The sequence below is a fragment of the Anolis carolinensis genome, unplaced genomic scaffold (assembly GCF_035594765.1).
Source record: "Anolis carolinensis isolate JA03-04 unplaced genomic scaffold, rAnoCar3.1.pri scaffold_10, whole genome shotgun sequence".
NCBI classification, from domain to species: domain Eukaryota; kingdom Metazoa; phylum Chordata; class Lepidosauria; order Squamata; family Dactyloidae; genus Anolis; species Anolis carolinensis.
In genome coordinates this window covers 15,217,711-15,240,091 of record NW_026943821.1, presented here as the reverse complement: position 1 = coordinate 15,240,091, position 22,381 = coordinate 15,217,711, and the positions used below count along the sequence as shown (strand labels likewise).

Here is a 22,381-nt window from a genome sequence, read left to right as displayed (position 1 = left end):
ATCCAAGCTTCTGCTGGCCCATTTAGCTTGGATAAGTGAGACTCTACTGTAACTGGATGGATTTGTATAAAAATTTGAGGTTTTATTTGATACAACACCACTGTCCACATGTTGAGAGCCCACATTCTCAGAAACTGACGACAAAGACCCTAAGCCAGATACAGTCTAAAGAGAGCGAATAGGGAATCATGCTTGTTCCATGAAGAGGAACATCTGCTGAAGGTCACTCTACCTTCCAAGGCAGAAAGGGCACTTGGAACTGTAGAAAACAAAGGCCAAGACTTTTTGGTGAATTGCAATACTGGAAGCTCTTTCCTCAGGCTCATATAATCGTAGTGAGGAACAGTAGGCAACATCTGCTAGCTTGAAGCAATGATTTCTATGGCACCTTGTTTCTTTCATGATCGTTCCCTTTGTGCTTCTACCACCTATACAAGCATACCATATATACTTGAGTATAAATTTAAAAAATGACCTCAAAACTTAAGCTGACTTATACACAGGTCAATGCAATGCCTGCCATCTGAACTTGTACGTATAATGCTCACTGGAAAAAAAATGCCGATGTTGGTAGTGGCTTTTTTTGGTGCTTTCCTGAAATTAGCAAAAGGGATCAGCTGCCAACCTAGCAGTTAAAAACATGCAAATGTGAGTAAATCAATAGGTACCGCTCTGGTGGGAAGGTAACGAGACTCCATGCAGTCATGCCGGCCACATGACCTTGGAGGTGTCTATGGACAACACCGGCTCTTTGGCTTATTAATGGAGATGAGCACCAACCTTCAGAGTCGGACACGACTAGACTTAATGTCAGGGGAAAACCTTTACCTTTACCTTTATTAAACATGGGTAGAATCTGAATATCTATTCCAGATCTCTTTGATGGTTTTCTCACATCAGACCCAACCCGTCACAAACTGTTCAATATCTTTTGCCTGGAGTTGTGTGTTTTTCTCTCTCCCCAAAACCACATTGATGCTATAGCCTTACCAGACAAGGCTATGGAATCAATATATTTTTTGGCAACCAAACAGAACAACAGTAATATCCCAGGGCTCCGGCTAGCCTCTTGTCTTAAAAATAAATAGGAATGTAGAAGTAAAGCAATCAATATACAGTAGAGTCTCACTTATCCAACGTTCTGGATTATCCAACGCATCTTTGTAGTCAATGTTTTCAATGCATTGTGATATTTTGGTGCTAAATTCATAAATATAGTAATTACTACATAGCATTAATGTGTAATGAACTACTTTTTCTGTCAAATTTGTTGTATAACATGATGTTTTGGTGCTTAATTTGTAAAATCATAACCTATTTTGTTGTTTAATAGGCTTTTTCTTAATCTCTCCTTATTAGCCAACATATTCGCTTATCCAATGTTCTGCCGGCCCGTTTATGTTAGATAAGTGAGATTCTACTGTATTCATAACTAGAGCAGAAGAGACAAAGTTGAAGAAGCCAATGTAGGATAGTGGATCAGCACTGGGAAAACATTATTCAGTTCCCTGCTCAGTCTCAAAAACCCACTGGGTGAATCTGACTTTTAGATGAAGGCAATGGGGAAACAGTTCAAAATAAATCTGCAGAAACTATCCTATGATACATTCACCTTAGGGTCTCCACAAATCAGAAATGATTTGAAGGCACATGATAACAGATACTACCTTACAGATCAAATTACTTTGTTAAGACTGTGTCTGGACAGTGCTGGAAAAAGCCTAAGCCTCTCCTTTCCCTGGAATATATATAGATGCAAAAAAGAGATCCTTACCGCCTTCCCCATCTTGCTTTCTTGGTCTTGATCCTTTTTGAGGCCAAGAAGAGAGACCCAAATGGGTCTTGTGTATTTGAGGTTGCTGTAAATGCTACTCAATACAGCAGAGTAAAAGGTGACCCTTCCTCGATTTCCTCCTTTTATAAATTCCCAGAGTTGCCACTTTCCCCCAGGAATGAGGGGTGGTTCCAAGTGCCACCGAGCTGGGTCCTCTTACGTGCTTTTTGTAGTTGGATACCAGGAGGTGACAGGCCTGCAAAGAAGAAAACAAACAGCCAGGGAAAAAAACACCTCACCTTGAAATGCCCCTTCGCTGTTATCTCACCGTGGAGCAAACTCACCCAGATACTCAAGCTAAAGACCTTGAGGAACCCTTAGTATAAAAGGATACAGAGCATGCCATTCACAGAAAGTAGTATGCACAATTATTAAATATGTAAGGAGGAAGAAATTGAAAAGACAACTATATTTAAGGATGCTTGCTCATGTTGCTGTGGAGCACATGGAGACTGTCAAGAGTCAGACACCAATTTGAGAGCAAAACAGAGTTTATTCAAGAGATAGCCCAAAAAATAGACACAAACACAAAAGATGGCTTTAAACACTTAACTTTCAGTGTTTTAAAGCAGTCCAAACAAAAATATATCAAAAAGTATGCTTTAGCAACCAAACCGGATTATCCAAGCAAATAATCCAGATAAAACAAAAGGTGCTTCAATTCAGCTCTAAACAAACTAAGTTGGCTTGGAAAAGCAGCCAAAACAAAACAAAGACTTGGAAACTCCCCAAAAAACTCCCAAGAGTCACAAGCTAGCAGTTTTAACACAAAGCTCTAAACAGAAACAAAAACCGGGCAAAAGAGCTTGCAAACAAACTTGGAGCCGGTGCAAAAGGGAAAGAATGGTTCCAAACCCTTACTGTTGCAAGCAACAGGCTTTGGGGATTTAAAGGGACAGTGCAAGAAGATGTCGTCAAACCGGTCCGGAGTCGAAATAGCAGGAACAGCAGCAAACTGCTTCAGGAGTGCAGGTAATGCCAGAAGCTCAAGGGACAAGGCGAAGAGACGTCATCAGATTGATCCAGGGTCAGGACAGGAGACAGCAGCAGGGTCAGGAGGCAAGCCAGAAGTCAAGAGCCGTGGGTAGACTAATCAGAGAGCGAAGGCAGAAACAGGGTTGAATTCCAGTCCAGGGTCCAGAGGTTGTAGTCATCAATTCTAGGTCCACGAAATGGCACAAAGAGCCAAGGCAACGGAGGCAACAGCAGCTAAAAATAGTAATAACAGTGCAGTCCAGGAAAACCCACACAGTTCCAGCCCTCCGTTGCAGAGCAACCCAGGTAAACTTACATCTGAAGCAAAGACCCAGTCCAGTCTTCTTAAACACGTACAGGAATCCCAATGGCGCCCAGCAACACCTTGCCACACGCAAAGTGAAGTGACCAAACCCTCCCAATTTATCCCAATTCTCCCTGGGTGTCCAAACACCAACACCCAAAGAGCAGGTGTCCCAAATCCTTAATCAGAGTCAGACCTCCACACAGCTAAAGCTCGTGGATCGGGCGTGCCTAATTCATCAGAATTCCAATCATCCTGCCCACACCCAACACCATGCACACCTGAGGATCCATCCTCCCTCCTCCAAGCAGACCAAGTGGGATCTGCTTCTGAAGATACCCAAGGTTCAGAAGTATTCATGGGCCCCAATTCCCCAGGCATCTCTGGTGCCCGTGCCCAGTCAGTGCCCACTTCCTCAGCCACCACCTGTTCACCAGCATCCATTTCTTCCACAAACTCCCCATCTGAATCTTCCTCAGAAGACTCCCCATTGAGGTCCCTAATTCTCTTTCTGTACAAATCCTCCAACGAGCCCTCCTCGCGAGGGTTTTTCCTTCCTCTTCTGATCCCACCACCATCATCCACAGTCCCCGAAGGCGCAGTCACAACAGAGACACTGCCATGCTTGCAGGGTGAGAAGAAGAGGCATGCGCAGGTTCGGTTGTAGAGCATTGTATTGTAAAAGTGTCACTCAGAATCAGGATGATAGCTGCCAGCTTCTGTTAATGCACTACTTCTGATGCATGGATATATGGAAGGGCTTGAAGAGCCTAAATGGCAACCGAGAAGAAGCAAGGTTGAGGAAAGTTTGTTGCATAGCATTAAAACCACACTGAGCAGAAGAAGCCTATGGTTGAATCTGATTACCATATATGCTCAAGTATAAGCTGACCCCAGTGGCACAGTGTGTTAAAGCGCTGAGCTGCTGAACTTGCAGACTGAAAGGTCTCAGGTTCGAATCCAGGGAGCAGAGTGAGTGCCTGCTGTTAGCTCCAGCTTCTGCCAACTTAGCAGTTCGAAGACATGCAAATGTGAGTAGATCAATAGGTACTGCTCTGGTGAGATGGTAACAGTGCTCCATGCAGTCATGTCGGCCACATGTCCTTGGAGGTGTCTACGGACAACGCCGGCTCTTCGATTTAGAAAGGAGATGAGCACCAACCCCCAGAGTCGGTCACAACTGGACTTAAGGGTTGTTGTATGTCTTTCAGGCTGTGTGGCCATGCTCCAGAAGTATTCTCTCCTGACGTTTCGCCCACATCTATGGCAGGCATCCTCAGAAGTTGCCTGCCATAGATGTGGGCGAAACGTCAGGAGAGAATACTTTTGGAACATGGCCACACAGCCTGAAAGACATACAACAACCCTGTGATCCCGGCCATGAAAGCCTTCGACAACAAACTGGACTTAACATCAGGGGATATCTTTACCTTTACCTAAGCTGATCCGAATATAAGCCGGGGCACATAATTTTACCACAAAAAACTGGTAAAACTGATTGACTCAAGTATAAGACAAGGGTGGAAAAATAAAAATAGATTCCAATAAAATAAAATAAAATAAAATAAAAATAGATTCCAATAAAATATATTAATTGAAGCATCAGTAGGTTAATGAGTAGTAACATAAAATTGTAATTTAAGACTGTCCAACTCCAATTACCTGTATATTTGAGTATAAGCCAATCTAAATATAAGCCAGCCAGAACCCTTACTCAAGTATAAGCTGAGGGGGGTTTTTCAGCCCTAAAATGGGCTGAAAAACTCGGCTTATACTCAAGTATATACGGTATATGTTCACTTTTCCATAGATTTGCAGAGAGTACAGCTTTCCAGTGTGTGTTTATGGTGAATGAATAATGCTTTAATGGAATATCACTGCGGGCTTGTCTACACCCAGATGCAAAAACCAAAGTGGCCCAGAAGTTGCTCCTGGTTGTCTTCATTTTGTCCATGGAACTTTTTTTTAAATTTTCAATGGGCACAAACTCTCTTTTTATATTCATCCCATTTATTCCATAATGTTTTTTGTCATAAACATACATGTGCCTCACAAAAATCGAGCAAGGGAGGTCAGACTGAAAAAGAGTGCATGGGCTAAGGCTTCTCCTGGCCCTCTTAGTCTCAGTTCTGTACTCTAATCACCAAGCAGCACTGGTTCACCATTATTTCCCTTTCCTTATTAGGACCTTGAGGGAACCTTGAACTAAAATGGTCCAGCATGGCGTTTGTAGCTACTTCTAGCATTGCCCTATGGTCCTGGAACCAAGAATTCCTTGCAAATGTATACCTTTCTCCAGGCTTATCAACTGTTGACCTTATACAAAGGTAGGAGAGATAGGGAGGCAGAAGGAGCAATACTTTCTGGGACCATTTACATACAGCAAAAAAGATACACATGCTGCTAATTTGCCTTCTCGGATGTCAGTCAGAATGTTTCTCCCGCCCAGTAGAATTCTATCTCAGTTTCACGTTGCATGTTTGGAGCAATGCCAGGGAGCTGAAAACCACCTTGGAGATAGGAACATTTCACCATAATTTTCAGAAAAGCAAAATGCCGCATTAACTGACGCACATGAGGCCATTGTATACACATGTAAAGAGAGATGGACACATGGGTATACAGGGACATTTGTCTAGCCCAACGTATTCTAACATAACAAAGGAAATTTATGACGTTAAATGTGCAATCAATGGCTTGGATAAAGCCATCCAACCTCCCTGCCCTTCACACTTGAGAAACACAATTGCTTTAAAATGCCGAATATACAGTAGAGTCTCACTTATCCAAGCCTCACTTATCCAAGTTTCTGGATTACACAAGCCATTTTTGTAGTCAATGTTTTCAATATATCAATATATTTTGGTGCTAAATTTGTAAATACAGTAATTACAACATAACATTACTGTGCATTCAACTGCTTTTTCTGTCAAATTTGTTGTAAAACATGATGTTTTGGTGCTTAATTTGTAAAATCATAACCTATTGTGATGTTTAATAGGCTTTTCCTTAATCCCTCCTTATTATCCAAGGTATTCGTTTATCCAAGCTTCTGCTGGCCCATTTAGCTTGGATAAGTGAGACTCTACTGTATTTGTATTTTATGTTTTTAAAAAAATACTTATTTATTTACTATATTTTTACCCCACCCTTCTCACCTCGGAATGGACTCAGGGTGGCTTACAACATGGCAATTATTCAATGCTGTTTAAAATAATTACAAGGAATTACAGAAAAGTCATTTAAATACACATTAATTTAAAATAAAACACAATTAAAATGATCAGCATCACGCAATCCAAGAGCAAGGTCTGGGCCGTTCCATTGGTCAAATTCTGAGTCTTTCATGTCTATTGCTGCACCAGGTTTTCAAAAGCTTGGTCGAAGAGCCATGTCTTGACTTTCTTGTGGAAGATAAAGAGGGAGGGGGCTGATCTGATCTCTCTGGGGAGGGAGTTCCATAGCCACCACCGAGACGGGGCCACCACCTAGAAAGCCCTGAATAGCCTTGCAGCCTCAAAACCTGGCCGTTTTCTTCTTATGGGAATTCTTGTTTGGTGAGTTAGAATGCAACGGAATAGGCTTGCTGCTTGGAAGTCTGGGTACTTGCATTCTAGGGGAATATTTCTTTGGGCTGCTAGATTGCAATGAATAGCCTTGCTGCTTCAAAGCCTGGCTGCTTGCTACCTAGGGGAATCTTTAGTTGGCCAGCTTCAATAGTACAGAGTAGTACAGAGTAGGGGCCAGGCTGTGGCGCAGGCTGTTGAGCAGCTGCAATAAATCACTCTGACCATGAGGTCATGAGTTCGAGGCCAGTCCATGGCGGGGTGAGCACCTGTCAATTAAAAATAAAAAATCGCCCCTGCTCGTTGCTGACCTAGCAACCCGAAAGATAGTTGCATCTATCAAGTAGGAAATAAGGTACCACATATAAAAAGTGGGGAGGCAAGTTTAACTAATTTACGACCTGGAATGAGGAAGTGCCGTCAGAGTGGATGATGAAGCAGCTCCTCCCTGTGGCCAGAATCGAACATCCTCTCAGGAGAAGGTTAAATTGCCTCGGCGTCTGTCTGTCTCGGTCTCTGTTTGATGCGTTTATGGACATTGAATGTTTGCCCTATGTGTGTATAATGTGATCCGCTCTGAGTCCCCTTCGGGGTGAGAAGGGCGGAATATAAATACTGTAAATAAATAAATAAAATAGTATCACTGCTTCAAAGCCTGGCCACCTTCTACCAAGGTTAATCCTTTACTGGTCTGGTTAAATTGCACTGAATAGCCTTGCAGCTTCAATGCCTGTCTGTGTTATACCTAGGCCAATACTTTTTTTTTGGGTGGGGGAGGGGGGTTGAGTGAAGGACATACCTTGAATGTGTTGGTGTATTGTGGCCAAATTTGGTGTGATTTGGTTCAGTAGTTTTGTTGTTTATTCAGTCCTACAAACATACATTACATTTTTATATATATGGAATAAAGATTCAAATAGACATACATTTCTAAGTGTTTGTTGCATACAGTGCAATATTTTCCAGCGATTAGTATTCCATAATCATTTCTCAGATAATATATTTTCTTTAATGGGTCACAGTCTTCTATTTTATGTTGTAACGCGGCATTGAATTATTGCCAATTTGGAAGCCGTTCTGAGCCCCCTTTAAGGTTGAGATAGAGCAGGGTAAAAATACAGCACAGGAAATGTTCTTGTATCATAATATCTGGTGCTGGGACTGCTAAGTGCAAATAGATCACTATTTGTATGCCTTCAAGTTGTTTCCAACCTATGGTGACCCTATGACTGTTTTGGGGGCAAGATTTGTTCAAAAGATTTGACATTGTGTTTCTCTGAGGCTGAGAGTGTATGACTTGACCAAGGTTACTCAGTCTCTTGCTAGGTCCAATTGGAGCTGTAGCACAAAACAACTGGCAGGTCCAAGCCCCTGACATTTTAAAAATGTTTAATCGACTGGCTAAACTGATTATTTGATTAGTTGCTGGCACTTTAGTTCAGATCTGCACAGTTAGAAAGCTAACTTGGTATTGCTTGCAAGAGGAAATATGTGTGCACACAGCAAACATATGCAAACCAGTTACAAAAGGACAAGAGTTTAATCAAAGTGAAGTAAAATAATACTAAGGGTTTGGTTTACATGACACACCATGCAAAGTATACATGACCTTGACATATGGGACCATGAATCTACTCTGGGCTTTAACTTGAACTTAAAGGAGTTACGTAGTGTGTTGAATTTATTTTCGGAATAGAATCAATAGTTATTTCAAAGCTTCAATGAAAGCCTAAAGTATAATATAATCATATAATGAACATGGAAACCACCAGCTATCGGAAACATCAAACCTATATACACAGAAACCAAGTGATGTGCATTTTAAACTGTGCCAGTCAAATAATATGTGCCTTCAAGGACTCACTCAAATAATATGGCATCAAAACTGTCATTCTGTCATTTGAGAATCACAAGACAGGGAAGGGTCTTCAACATTGTGAGCATCACGCGGTGCATCTTCAGGGATTATTTGTTGATAGATTGGCCAGACCTTGGTCTGTTGTCTCATCGTGTTTCCTAGAATGGATTGTCAGTTTGGTGATATACAAAGTCCAGATCAGAATCCCGAACCCAAATGCTATATGGGCCATCATGCGTGACAGTCTAGAATATTTCTGAGCAACTGTGGCATTTCCACTGTGGTTGGCTTCTTGTGTCTAAAGAGAAAAAAAAAGAGAAAGTTTTGAAAAATTGCAATTATTGTTTACTGCAAGAATTCTCCCATCCCTGTACTTTTGACATCTGTTGGAGACAGAGTAATTGACCCTGGCTTTTTCCATTCAATATCTAATTAAGTTGTTACCAGCCTTATCATATAATTTGTTATTTTTTGTATGTTACAGGGTTTTATTGTCCATCATTTTTGTAAATAACTTTGGAATTTTCTTTGAATGGGAAGTGGTATATAAATATTTTAAATAAAAAAAGGACAAGCATAGGACTTATCCACCTACTGTCTGATCTCAAGACTATATGTTTTTGGGGATCTGGGACAACCCAAGACATTTTGCTGCTGACAACCCAAACGATTACCCCTCAGATCAAAGTACATACTGCCTTGTAACAGAAAATCCAAGGACCTCTAGTAAAGAGTAAAATACAATAGAGTCTCACTTATCCAAGCCTCGCTTATCCAAGCTTCTGGATTGTCCAAGGCATTTTTGTAGTCTATGTTTTTAATATATCGTGATATTTTGGTGCTAAATTCGTAAATACAGTAATTACAACATAACATTACTGCGTACTGAACTACTTTTTCTGTCAAATTTGTTGTATAACATGATGTTTTGGTGCTTAATTTGTAAAATCATAACCTAATTTGATGTTTAATAGGCTTTTCCTTAATCCCTCCTTATCGTCCAAGATATTCGCTTATCCAAGCTTCTGCTGGCCCGTTTATGTTGGATAAGTGAGACTCTACTGTATATATATTAATAACATAAATATATAGAACATAAAAAGTAAACTTTTATTTTGCTTTTCTATATATGGGACACCATTTTGTTATGGCATCATAAGTTATGGGATTTCAGCATTTATGTATTTTGGTATCCACAGAGGATCTTGGGACCAAACCTTGAAGGATATCAAAGTATTATACTGGCTGTCTGCGTGTATTCTACAGCAGTGGTTCTCAACCTTCCTAACACCTTAATATAGTTTCTTATGTTGTGGTGACCCCCAATCATAAAATTATTTTTGTTGCTACTTCAGAACTGCAATTTTGCTACTGTTATGAATCGTAATGTAAATATCCGATATGCAGGATGTATTTTCATTCACTGGACCAAATTTGGCACAAATAACCGATATGTCCAAATTTGAATAATGGTGGGGTTGGAAGGGGATTGATGTTGTCATTTGGTAGTTGTAGTTGCTGGGATTTATAGTTAACCTACAATCAAAGAGCATTCTGAACTCCACCAATGATGGGATTGAACCAAACCTGGCACACAGAACTCCCATGACCAACAGAAAATACTGGAAGGGTTTGGTGGGCATTGACCTTGAGTCTGGGAGTTGTAGTTCACCTACATCTGGAGAACACTGTGAACCCAAACAATAATGGATCTGGACCAAACTTGGCACGAATACTCAATCTGCCCAAATTTGAACACTGATGGCGTTTGGGGAAAATAGACCTTGACATTTGGGAGTTGTAGTTGCTGGGATTTATAGTTCACCTACAATCAAATAGCCCCTTGAACCCCACCAACAATAGAATTGGGCCAAACTTCCCACACAGAACCCCCATGACTAACTGAAAATACTGGAAATACTTTTCATTGGGTCTCCTTCACAGTACAGGGACCTGTGTTTCAGCTGGGAAGTGTTTGACCTGTGAAGGGGATGCTGTCTTAATCACATCATAAAATTCTGTCTGTTTCCACCCACCAGGCTTAGTCTTTACTGTCATGTTAAATAAACAAAAGTTGCTAAGAGGAACAATGAAAAAGTTAAGATGCACAACTCATCGTTATCACTTCTGCTAGAATATCAACACATTATTTCTTCTATAAATATATCAGCTTACCTTTATTGAGTAAACTAAGGCAACAATACCAAGCGGAAGGAAGCAGCACATCAGGGTAAAGATGGAGTAGATCGTATTATCTGGCTCTTTAGTCGGCTGGACAGGTGTGATGAAGATGGTCTGCTGAGACTGGAACTCTGGTCCTTGGCTGAATTGAGGATCCGGTGGCTCAGAAGAAGATTGGTATGATGGAGGTGTAAGGGGTGGAGGTGCCCCATAGCTCATGGGTGATGGTGGTCGAAGAGGAAGCTTTAGCGAGTCAGACTCTTGGTGGAAATGTTTTTCTGAGTGAGAGCTTGGATCGCTTGTAACAGAAGCATTGCCTTTCATCTCCTCATAGTTATGGTTGCTCATTCTGAAGGTCTGTTCTTCTCTCCCTCTTTCTAGTTCTTTAAGGGTGATCTTTCCTAGCTTTCCACGATAGATACTGAGATACTAAGTGTTCTTCTCCCTCTTCGTTTCCTACCTTTCACGTTCCGCTTTTTGCTTACTTAGCCGACCACTCTGAGCCTTCTTTTTACTTGAGTTGCTTGCCTGACAAATTGGCTAACTCTTGCCACACTGCTGATGTGATTAAGGGATTCTCATAGATTGTTCTGGCTCTTGGATGGAAAATGTCATCCAGCCCAGAATAAAGAATTAGTGGAACGAGGAATTGGCCAAATTTTGGATGAAGCCAAAGGGATATAGATTGGCATTGGGTGTGGGTACTGCAGCAAGAAGACAGCCATTTTCATTTAACAAAGTGCTTGACATTGGCAAAGATCTTTTTCTTGAGTGATTTCAGCTACCGCAACACTGTGGGTTCAGAAGCCCGGCATGCTTAGCCAATTCAGAAGGCCAACATCCTATAGTATTCTGGAATGTGTAGCTTTGCAATACACAAAACCTAGCATTTCAAATACTACATTGTAAACTGCAAATCCCAGAATTCCATAAGGTGTTGCCTTGATGGTTTAAGTGGGATCATAGTACCATTATTATGAAAAGACGTGTGAGGACATATTTCTCAGTAAATTGAGGCTTTGTTTTGCTTATTCTGTATTTTTTCAAAAGGTATCACCTTTTTGGGCATCTCTCAAAAATACATTTATATTAGTTTCTGAATGCTACACCAACACTTATGTAAATTCCATTTAGTAGGTCTCATTGGGACTAGCAATTAGGGGTGCATCTAAATATAGTTTGACATCACTTTTACTGCCATGGTCAATGGAATCATGGGGGTTGTAGATTTGCACCCTGACAAAGGGTGCTTGGGCCTCACCAAACTGTAAATCCCATGATTCCATAGCACTGAGCCACAACAGTTAAAGTGATGTCAAACAGCATTAATTCTACAGTGTAGATCCACCTTATAATAATGTTTCTAGAGGAAGAAGAATAAAAACGTGTCAGTATAAAAAACACTCTACACCACTCATCAGACAAAGAAGTGATTCAGAAGAGAAAGACTTATCCATGTTGAGAGCTGTAGAAATAAATGAATAGAAGCTTTACCACAGTTGTTGAAATAAGATAAACCCTGCAGTATAATAAAGTGTCGCCTAGGCTTGTGTAACAAGTAACAGTATCTTTTCTTCAGTTCAAAATTTCAAACAGGGCAAATATATATATTATTCTTTCTGAATTCACACAGAGAATACAGGGACTAAACAGTCCCTTTGAATATGCCTCATTTGCCTTATAAATAACCAGGCTTTGGAGAATATGGCAGCCATTTCCTTCCTGACCAAGTCAAGCTGCTTTCCTCCCTCTCCGAGATGGAAGTGGCAGTTAAAACCATTTACCTCAGCAACAAGCTAGAGAGAGCAGCCAATCAGAATTCTGGCTCCTGACTGGCTCAGCCAATCAGCTGTCACCACATGCCATTTCCAGTCAACTCACCATATCATGGTATCTCTTTTACAATTCCTCACAATCCATTATCCATCTCAGACAGAAATTTGATGTGGTATACAATGAGTTCAGTGGAATGAATGAAAATGACTCCTAAAATTTTAGTTCAGCCTAAAACAACTTACACAGCAGTGGAAATGTTGATGCAACTAAATAATGTCCCCAAGTGGCCCCCCCCAACCCGTCACCATAGTGCAAAAGCTCAGAATGGCACATTTCAGTGTTGAAAAACATGTTTTCTCTGTACTTTCATAAATCATGGTTAGAAGAAGAAGAACATTATGTTGCCCTTGGGCTATGTTTTGACTCCGGCGACCAGCTTCTGAAATTGGATGGCAATGACTTCATCGGGGCATTAGAGTTGATCCGACAAGGCAAGCTCCTCAGACAGAAGTGTGAGGTGGCGCAGAATCTGAAATGGATTGAATTACAATGACTTCCATCAAAATAAACATTAGTCTAATTGATGGGCTTGGAGTCATGTCTGGCTTTTTAAAAATACCAGGTCACAGTTTTGGGCTGGATGACGCAAAGTTTGGAAGGAAGCTTTATGCTTATGAAAATTCTGCTTCCTCTCATGCTGAAATCTTCCATTGAATGCCAACCTTTCCCCACTAGTGTTAATTGTGTTTAGGGAGGGGAAAGATATTTTTCATTGGGAAGACGACAGGGACAGGAAGGGTTGAATGCTCTACACTGCGTCTCCAGTGGCAATTGCTCCATTATATTTGTTATTGAGACAAAAATTAAGTGGACAAGTGCTAGCCAAGCTATTAAAATAATGGATATTTGGCTTTCCCTTGAGGTTCATTAATATTCTCCTGCTCCACTCCTTTTGAACAAATACTCTCATTGCATGTAAAAGATCTTGCCATTTCCCCCAGTCTTTCAGTCAACATCTTATCTTCTAGCAATTTTCCCAAATTTTAAATAGTTAATAGATCAAGTAAGTGACCCTTATTTCATCCAATCTTATGTGTCTTGTCCAATTATTTCAGGATTGGTCACCAAACATCCCACAGTTTATCCAGCAAGCATTGACTTAAACTGCCTGAATGATCCTGGGAACTTCAGTCCAAAATAGTAATCTTCCTGAGCTTGAAATATTCTTGGAGATGTGCACATGTAATTGTATTTTTAAAAGAATAGTGTTACGTTCATTGTGGCTTTTTTCATAACCAGTAACAAGTCCAATGTATTGAAGCTTATGGTTTCATGCATAATTGTTGTGTTGCCTGGCCACAGTAGGAAATCCAGAGGAGAGTGACCAAAATGATAACATTTCTACAAATTAGGACCTACGTGGAATGGTTTAGGGAGTTGGTCATGTTTAGCTTGGAGAAGAAAAGACTAAGAAGTGATATGATAATATATTCAAATATGAACATTATTGCCCATAAACCATACATTAACATGCCGTAGCCATGTAATTTTTATTTGCTTCACATAACAAAGCAACTGCGGTCACATTCAAGGAAAAGATGAGGAGCAAAAGGCACAGGTGTCAATTTGAAGAAACCCTGTCCTGTAGCAGGCAGCCTGCCATTGCACATGCATTTTGAACAGCTGAACATAGGTTGGAGAACAGTGATGTTTTGTTTCCCTCACAGATCTTTCTATTAAAAGGGAAATCACCATCTCAAGATTGAAAACAATCCCTGTCAGGATAAGTGATCCCAAGAAAAGTTGAGCAAAGTCTTGTTGGTTAATGTTGGACAAAACTTGGTTAGCAATTTGTGTTTTGATGATAAGAACATTATATAGAACTGGCTGAGTTCTTATAATTGGCTAAGGAGCACCCAGGGGTGCAGCGGGTTAAACTGGTGAGCTGCTGAATTTGCTGACCGAAAGGTTGGCGGGTCCAATCTGGGGAGTGGGGTGAGCTCCTGCTGTTAGCCCCAGCTTCTGCCAACCTAGCAGTTTGAAAACATGCAAATGTGAGTAGATCAATAGGTACTGTTCCATCAGAAAGGTAATGGCACTCCATGCAGTCATGCTGGCCACATGACTTAAGTGGTGTCTACAGACAATGCCAGCTCTTCAGCTTAGAAATGGAAATGGAGAAACCCCCAGAGTCGGACCTGACTAGACTTAATGTGAAGGGAAAACTTTTACCTTTACTAGAGTTCTTATAATGGGATATTTCAATGTATATTTCCATAGTTATATGTTGATTGTGTTACCCAATCTTTGTGTCCAGTGACAACTGATCCAAGCCACCAAATTGCAACCAAATGCACAATCAAACATTCATGTGGATTCATGTGTAATGCACAATGTACCTATATGCATAATGGGCATTGGTGTGTGTAATGAAGTATGAATTTTTGGTTTACAGATGTTATGTTTAATTGTGTGTTTGTGTTTTAAAAGGGTAAGTATTACAGTTATTGCATCTCAGCACTCAGAGGCTGGTTGCCATGGAGAAGTAGGCGGAGCCATCTGCAATTTTGTTGAAGAAGTGCAGAGTTTAAAAAAGGGATTCAATCTGTGCTCTGATGAGGCACAGGGAAGATTGATCCTAGGTTGAGGGGATCAGGGAGACTCAATTGTTCATTTTGAGTCGGTTTAAAATAAGTTTGGTGACTTATTTAATGTAGTCTGTATCCTGGTAAGGAACAGAGAATCTGTGATCGTATATCACAGGGGCAACTATGGTTTAAAAGTAGCAGAGGAAGAAGTTCTAACTACTTTAAGTAAAAGAAGTGACATTTTAGGGAGTTTGACTCACCTCATTCTAGTATTGTAACTGTTAATAAAAGTGCCTCTAAGTGAGAACAACATTGTAACCACTAAGCTCTGTACCTGAATAAACCTGTTATTGTTCCTCCAACATCTAAGCCTCTGTCGCATATATTATAAATCAAGTTGTGTTACCATCTAAAGTGAATAAGAAGAAGAAAGAAAGAAAAAAGTAAAAGATCTCCTCTCGGAGTCTTTGGTGGTTGCATCTTCGCAGTGTGCAGTGACACTACAGCTACAACTCTACTTGAACTGAAGACTGTCATTCTGCCTTCGCCAATCACTTTAATAGAGGAAATGATGCAGACTTAAAACATGATGCAGACTCTGACCTATGTTACCATCTGTGATACATTGCAAATATGAGGCAATTAAAAGGCAGGGTGCAAAGGCAGGTGGATCAAAAGAGAGGACAGAAGAGCACAAGGCTGGAGGAAGGGTTCAACAACAGAAAGAATAACTGGGTAGAGAAAGAGATTGCAGAGCTACCCCTGGAAAGAATTCATCCCAATCTCTTGATGGAATTTTATTATTGACAACATTAAAATAGCGAGGTTAATCATGTTAAACATATGGACATTTTCTAGTCATCACAGTGGTCTGTTTTTCATATATGGTCCTTGGGATTTTGTTGACCTGGTAGGCAATATTTTTGTAGCACAGCGCTAGATCTCATCTAATATTCTTCATATGATAGAGATGGGCCACTACTAAGCAGAGTTTTTAGACAGCTTGCAAATACAATGCTGTGTGTATTTCATGGTCAAGTGCGAAAAAGGAAAATATCATAGGGGTGATCTGCACCATCTCTTTATGGAATGATCTAAAGAGGATGACAGCAAAGCATGTTTCTCTGACTGGCTCATTGGGGAGGGGATAACTTTAGGATTAAGGGTGTTGCATCATACAGTCAAAATGATGATATACAAAATCCAGAACACGATTCCAAATCCAAGGGCTGCACGGGCCATGATGACCGAAAGCCTGGAATTCTTCTGAGCAGATAGTACATTTCCATTATTATTGGCTACCTGGGTCTGCAGAGAAAAGAAAAAAGAAGTGATGGATAACTGCAAAAAAATTGGAAGTAGAGTCCCCTGAAAAGATCATCTCTGTGATTCACCAGTCTAGCCCTGACAATCATGCAATTTACTAACTTTGACATTTACTAGCCATTAACTGTTTGAGTAATTCTCTGCTGTCTTGTTTTTTTGTCTTTTGTGACAATGCGATTTGTAATAACGACCTCTTATATTCTTCACTGTCTATGTAGGATCAGATGGGATGAATTTAGCTCCAAGCTGTCTAATGGACAGAGTCTAATGCTGGACACTTTCCCCCCAATACAGTGTTGTGTTTTTTTGTTATTATCATTTTTATTAAAGTATTAACAATAGAATACAGTGAAAGTGTGGGAACAATGTCGTGATAGAAAAGATGGGTGAAATAGAGAAAGAAGGATTTAGAAGAGCAAGATAATAAAAAGAGAAAAAATGTATGTATATATATGTATATAGTGTGTATATATATATATATATATATATATATATATATATATATATATATATGAAAAAAATAAAAAAATAAAAAAATTAAAATATGGTGACTTCCTTTAATCCTTAGTGGTTAGAGTCCACTTGTTTCTTTCCTCTAAAATTACTTATTGTCCTTCTGACCCTAGTGTTTCTCCCATTATTAATAATCAATTATTTCTTCATTCTTCTGAAATAATTTTCTACTAATTCCCAGTCCGTTTGTTTTATGGGGTTTCCCGAGTTCTTTTTAAGAAAAAAAGTTAATTGGTCCATATCTTTAACCTCTCTCACTTTAATTCTCCACGAGTCCAGGTCTGGTGTTTCTTGTGATGTAGTGCCATTTTAATGGCTGCATAGAGTTAAGGAATATGGACCAGTTATGGACCCGCAAACTCCAGATTATAAGTCTGTAACCACAATACAGGAAGATACCAACAATGTGTTTGTATAATTTTCTTCAATTGAATTACCTATGAAGTGCTTTGAAGTTCCTAAGACTGGGATGCAAGATATAAATCCAAGTGGATAATCCCGTATCCAAAAGGGATGAGATCAAAAGTGTTTGGGATTTCCATTCCCCTCCATACTTTTTTTAATATATTTTTATTGTTTTACCTTATAAGATAGAGTAAATTAACATTGAAAGAGTGAGAACATTTGATTGTATAGAAAGTAGGAAAACTGAGATTTAAAAAGGATCAAAAAGGGAGAGAGAGAGAAAAAAACCCAAAAACCGAAAACAAAGCTAAAATGTCCATATTTATATAAAAAAAGAAAAAAAATCTGAACAAATGGCGATATAAAAATGCAAAAGTACTTGGCAAAGAAACACACCAAAAAGCAAAAGCAAAAAGCATTAGCACAATGTGTTTGTATAATTTTCTTCAATTGAATTACCTATGAAGTGCTTTGAAGTTCCTAAGACTGGGATGCAAGATATAAATACAAGTGGAGAATCCCTTATCCAAAAGGGATGAGATCAAAAGTGTTTGGGATTTCCATCCCACTCCATATGTTAGAGTATCTGTATTTATATATATGGACATAAGGAGATATCCTGGAGATAGGAAAAAAGTCCACACATGAAATGCATTTATATTTCATTTCCACTTTATACACAAAGTCTGAAGGTAATTTTAACATATTTTAATTAAAGACCACTATCTTTGCTACAAGTTTGTTTCTGATGAAGAGGGAAAATGCTAGAACCAGTCTGTTGAAATCTTTCGGATGTATTTTTGGAGACATGGTAAATGCCTACACTGTAACATTTCCAATGATTCGGCTCTGTAGGTCCCAAACCCTCCTTACATAAATGAGAATGTGTACCTCAATGCATTGAATATGTCTATAAAGATTTGCACATTAAGTAATCTGTGGCTAGTGATTCTCTGTAACATTGTCTCAAGTGGAAAACCATCGAAAAAATGCAAAGGAAAGGATACTTCTCTTACTGTTTGACAAGAGGATACAGTGTTCCCTCACTTATTGCGGGGGTTAGGTTCCAGGACCACCTGCAATAAGTGAAAATCCACGAAGTAGGGACACTATATTTATTTTAATATTTATACACTATTTTAGTAGTTATACACTATTTTAAGTCTTTATTGACCAATCATGTGTTGATAAATCACCTCCTTCTCCTCCTGTTGCTGCTTGGGCTCCTTTTCTCTTCCCTTGGCTTCTACTTCCTCTCTTCCTTAGGCTGGAAATTTTAATTTTTTATGATTTATAATAGTCTTTTAGAGTTCATTGAAAAACGGCAAAACAGTGAATCCGTGAAAAGTGAACCACGAAGTAGTGAGGGAACACTGTACATACTGTCATCTTGCCAAGAAGTAAGACAGATAATTCTTTTGACATTTTACTCCTTTGTAACATGTTGTTTGATGCACCCTCCCTCCTGTTTGCAATAATGTTCTGGTAATTCATGTGCATCATACTACTGTTAATGTGACCATTAAAGTGCCATTAAAATACTCTAATAAAATTTTGAAGTGCCATGTTTCTGTAAGCCTTAGATCAGGGGTCCCCAAACTAAGGCCCGGGGGCTGGATGGGGTCCTCCAAGGTCATTTACCTGGCCCGTCCTAAACTTTAGACTTAGGGTTGACCTAAGTCTGCCTGGTCTTTGGAGGTCATTTTGCTTACCTATGGTCTTATGAGATCGTCTAGATGGTCTTTGAAGGACTCTTTGCTTAGCTACGGCCTTAGGAGACCATCTAGATGGCTTTTGGAGATCACTTACCTATGGTCCTATGAAACCATCTAGATGGCCTTTGAGGGTCCCTTTCCTTACCTATGATTTTATGAGATTGTCTAGATGGCCTTTGGGGGGCCCTTTCCTTCTCTATGGTCTTATGAAACCATCTAGATGGCCTTTGGGGGGCCCTTTCCTTAGCTATGGTCTTCTGATGGCCTTATGAGATCATGTACATGGCCTTTGAGGGTCCTTTCCCTTACCTATGGTTTTATGAGACCATCTAGATGGTCTTTGGAGGTCTCTTTGCTTACCTATGGTATTATGAGATCGTCTAGATCAGGGGTCCCCAAACTAAGGCCCTCCAAGGTCATTTACCTGACCTCTGTCCTAAACTTTAGACTTAGGGTTGACCTAAGTCTGAAATGACTTGAAGGCACACAACAACAACAATCCTAATTTTGGACTATTTCATCATAGTCCGCCCCCCGCAACAGTCTGAGGGACTGTGAATCGGTCCTCCACTTAAAAAGTTTGAGGACCCCTGCCTTAGATCTTCACGTTATCTATAACATGCCTCATCTTGATAAGAGGGCATTAGAAGCTCTGTTGTTATAACATTGTCAGTTGCAGTAGAGTCTCACTTATCCAACGTTCTGGATTATCCAACGCATTTTTGTAGTCAATGTTTTCAATACATCGCTAAATTGGTGCTAAATTCATAAATACAGTAATCACTACATAACATTAATGTGTAATGAACTACTTTTTCTGTCAAATTTGTTGTATAACATGATGTTTTGGTGCTCAATTTGTAAAATCATAACCTAATTTGATGTTTAATAGACTTTTTCTTAATCCCTCCTTATTATCCAACATATTCACTTATCCAACGTTCTGCCAGCCCGTTTATGTTGGCTAAGCAAGATTCTACTGTAACATTAATGTGTAATGAACTACTTTTTCTGTCAAATTTGTTGTATAACATGATGTTTTGGTGCTCAATTTGTAAAATCATAACCTAATTTAATGTTTAATAGGCTTTTTCTTAATCTCTCCTTATTATCCAACATATTCGCTTATCCAACTTTCTGCCAGCTCGTTTATGTTTATGTGAGACTCTACTGTACTTCCATTTCCAGACATATATAGGCTTACCTTTATAGAAAAAACTAAGGCAGCGATACCCAAGGGGAAGAAACAGCAAAGCATAGTAAAGATGGAGAAGATCAAGTTATCTGGTTCCTTGGTAGGCTGCTCAGGTATGATGAAGATGGTCTGCTGGGGCTGGAAGTCGGGTCCTTGGCTGAACTGGGCATCAGGTGGCCCATAAGAAGATTGGTATGATGGGGGTGGTGCCCCATAGCCACTGGGTGATGGTGGTCTAGCAGGAAGCTTCAGTGGTTCAGACTCTTGGTAGGGCTGTGTTTCTGAGAAAGGAACTGGATCATCTGTCACAGGAGAATTGGCTTTCATCTCCCCATAATTCAGGTTGCTCATTATGCCGGTGTGTTGTCCTCCTCCTCTCTCTCAATCTGCAGGTCTTCTACCTTTTCCCACTTTATTGACCACAGTTAATTCCGGAGCATTTTGCTCCCTCTCTGTTTCACTGTTGCCTTCTTCCTTCAATTGTCTTCAGTCAATCACTTTGAATCTTCTGTTGGTAGGAGAGACTCGTCTTGCAATGCAGCTGCTCTCTTTCTCAGCTTATTTGATTAAGGGACTGTCATCGGTTGTTTTGGAACTTGGACAGAGTGGCCTCATAATGTCTTACAATGCAGAAGAAGAAGTGGGTGGAAAGAGACCTATGGAGAGTCTAGACATGTATACACTAGACTGGTACTGACGTTGGGAACTCTAATGAGAGTGCAGAATAAATTTAGAAGCATCACTTGGAGTGTTTTGGAATTCTGTTGTGAGAGCCAATAATCACATTACTCGTATTATTATTTTTTGCAGTATCCTGCTGACTCACGGGCACTTAATTATTACGTTTGTCCCTCATAAAGGACTTCACATTTGTCTGTTGAATTGCGTATGGTAATTTTCCACCCAGCTTTCTCTTTTCCCGCCCATGTTTTTAAAAATATTTTATTAGGTTGTATAAAAGGATAATATTTATTTATTTATTTATTTACAGTATTTATATTCCGCCCTTCTCACCCCAAAGGGGACTCAGGGCTGATCACATCTATATATATAAAAGAGTGATGGCATCAGGGCAGCGGACAAAACAACAAAACTACAGGCCCCCCAACCTCGAAATTTGACAAAACAACCCATCATTCACGGCTCTAGGTTGATACAACAAAAAGAAAAGAAAAATGAAGTCCTAATTACAGGGAGAGGAATAATAGTTTTTATCCAATTGCTGCCAGTTTGAAGGCTAAGCTCCGCCCACTTGGTCTCCTAGCAACCTACTCAGTCCAGGGGACAGGCACAGTTAGGCCTCACTTAGGCCTCTTCCACAGATTATCAGATTTTAACTAGATTATATGGCAGTGTAGACTCAAGGCCCTTCCACACAGCTATATAACCCATTTAGAATCTTATATTATCTGCATTGAACTGGATTATCTTGACTCCACACTGCCATATAATCCACTTCAGTGTGCATACTAAACATAAAGACAACCATTCAACAGACATTAAATACCACCACTAACTCAACAATTTCTCACCAACACCACCAGACAACACCACAGCAACGCGTGGCCAGGCACAGCTAGTTACACATACAAGGCAAACATTTAATGCCTTAACATAGAACAAAGACAAAGACAAACACGGGGCTCTGAGCTGGCCTCGAACTCATGACCTCTTGGTCAGAGTGATTTATTGCAGCTGGCTGCAGCTGGTTGCTCAACAGCCTGCGCCACAGCCTGGGCCCGGTAATATCATTTCACACTCATTTTACAAAAATAATGAGACAAAAAGAATTTTCCCATTATTTTCTTATCCATTCTAATTCTTATCCTTTCTAATTCTGTACTTATCTTCTACTTAGAATAATAGAATCATAGTGTTGGAAGAGACCTCGTGGGTCATCCAGTCCAACCCCCTGCCAAAAAGCAGGAAAACCACATTCAAAGCACCCCCGACAGATGGCCATCCAGCCTCTGCTTAAAAGCCTCCAAAGAAAGAGCTTCCACCACACTCCAGGGCAGAGAGTTCCACTGCTGAACAGCTCTCACAGGTAGGAAGTTCTCAAACTCTTGTCTCTAGAATCATAGTTGTGGGATTCTTGGACTATGTTTCCAAGCCCTCCATAAATTCTAGACAGAACTTTCATAT

General features: G+C 40.0%; 3 protein-coding genes across 3 annotated transcripts in view; all 3 read right to left on the bottom strand.

The window, feature by feature from the left end:
• The window catches only part of atp4a (ATPase H+/K+ transporting subunit alpha), a 29,012-nt gene extending 25,924 nt beyond the window's left edge, over positions 1-3,088 (bottom strand). Inside the window, exon 1 of the mRNA XM_008117285.3 lies at positions 1,775-3,088. Within this exon, the coding sequence (XP_008115492.2) occupies positions 1,775-1,786 (12 nt within the window). The 5' untranslated portion in view covers positions 1,787-3,088. The remainder of the gene's footprint in view (positions 1-1,774) is intronic.
• Positions 3,089-8,200: 5,112 nt separating this feature from the next.
• Positions 8,201-11,660, bottom strand: LOC103279932 (transmembrane protein 91). Its single transcript, XM_008117286.3, has 2 exons — positions 10,713-11,660; positions 8,201-8,835 (listed from the first exon to the last, which is right to left on the bottom strand). The coding sequence occupies exons 1-2, from the start codon at positions 11,064-11,066 to the stop codon at positions 8,638-8,640; spliced, it is 552 nt and encodes a 183-aa protein (XP_008115493.1). The 5' UTR covers positions 11,067-11,660; the 3' UTR covers positions 8,201-8,637.
• A 2,365-nt stretch (positions 11,661-14,025) lies between these two features.
• LOC103279933 (synapse differentiation-inducing gene protein 1-like) lies at positions 14,026-21,542 on the bottom strand. Its single transcript, XM_008117287.3, has 2 exons — positions 20,246-21,542; positions 14,026-16,390 (listed from the first exon to the last, which is right to left on the bottom strand). Exons 1-2 carry the CDS (start codon positions 20,585-20,587, stop codon positions 16,256-16,258), a joined length of 477 nt encoding a protein of 158 aa, XP_008115494.2. The 5' UTR covers positions 20,588-21,542; the 3' UTR covers positions 14,026-16,255.
• Positions 21,543-22,381: the final 839 nt, after the last annotated feature.

Coding starts and splice junctions, on each gene's coding strand:
- LOC103279932 (XM_008117286.3), bottom strand. CDS start 11,066: ATGAGCAACCATAACTATGAGGAGATGAAAGGCAATGCTTCTGTTACA. Junction 8,836..10,712: donor CCTTAGTTTACTCAATAAAG/GTAAGCTGATAT, acceptor TTTTCTCTTTAG/ACACAAGAAGCCAACCACAG.
- LOC103279933 (XM_008117287.3), bottom strand. CDS start 20,587: ATGAGCAACCTGAATTATGGGGAGATGAAAGCCAATTCTCCTGTGACA. Junction 16,391..20,245: donor CCTTAGTTTTTTCTATAAAG/GTAAGCCTATAT, acceptor TTTTCTCTGCAG/ACCCAGGTAGCCAATAATAA.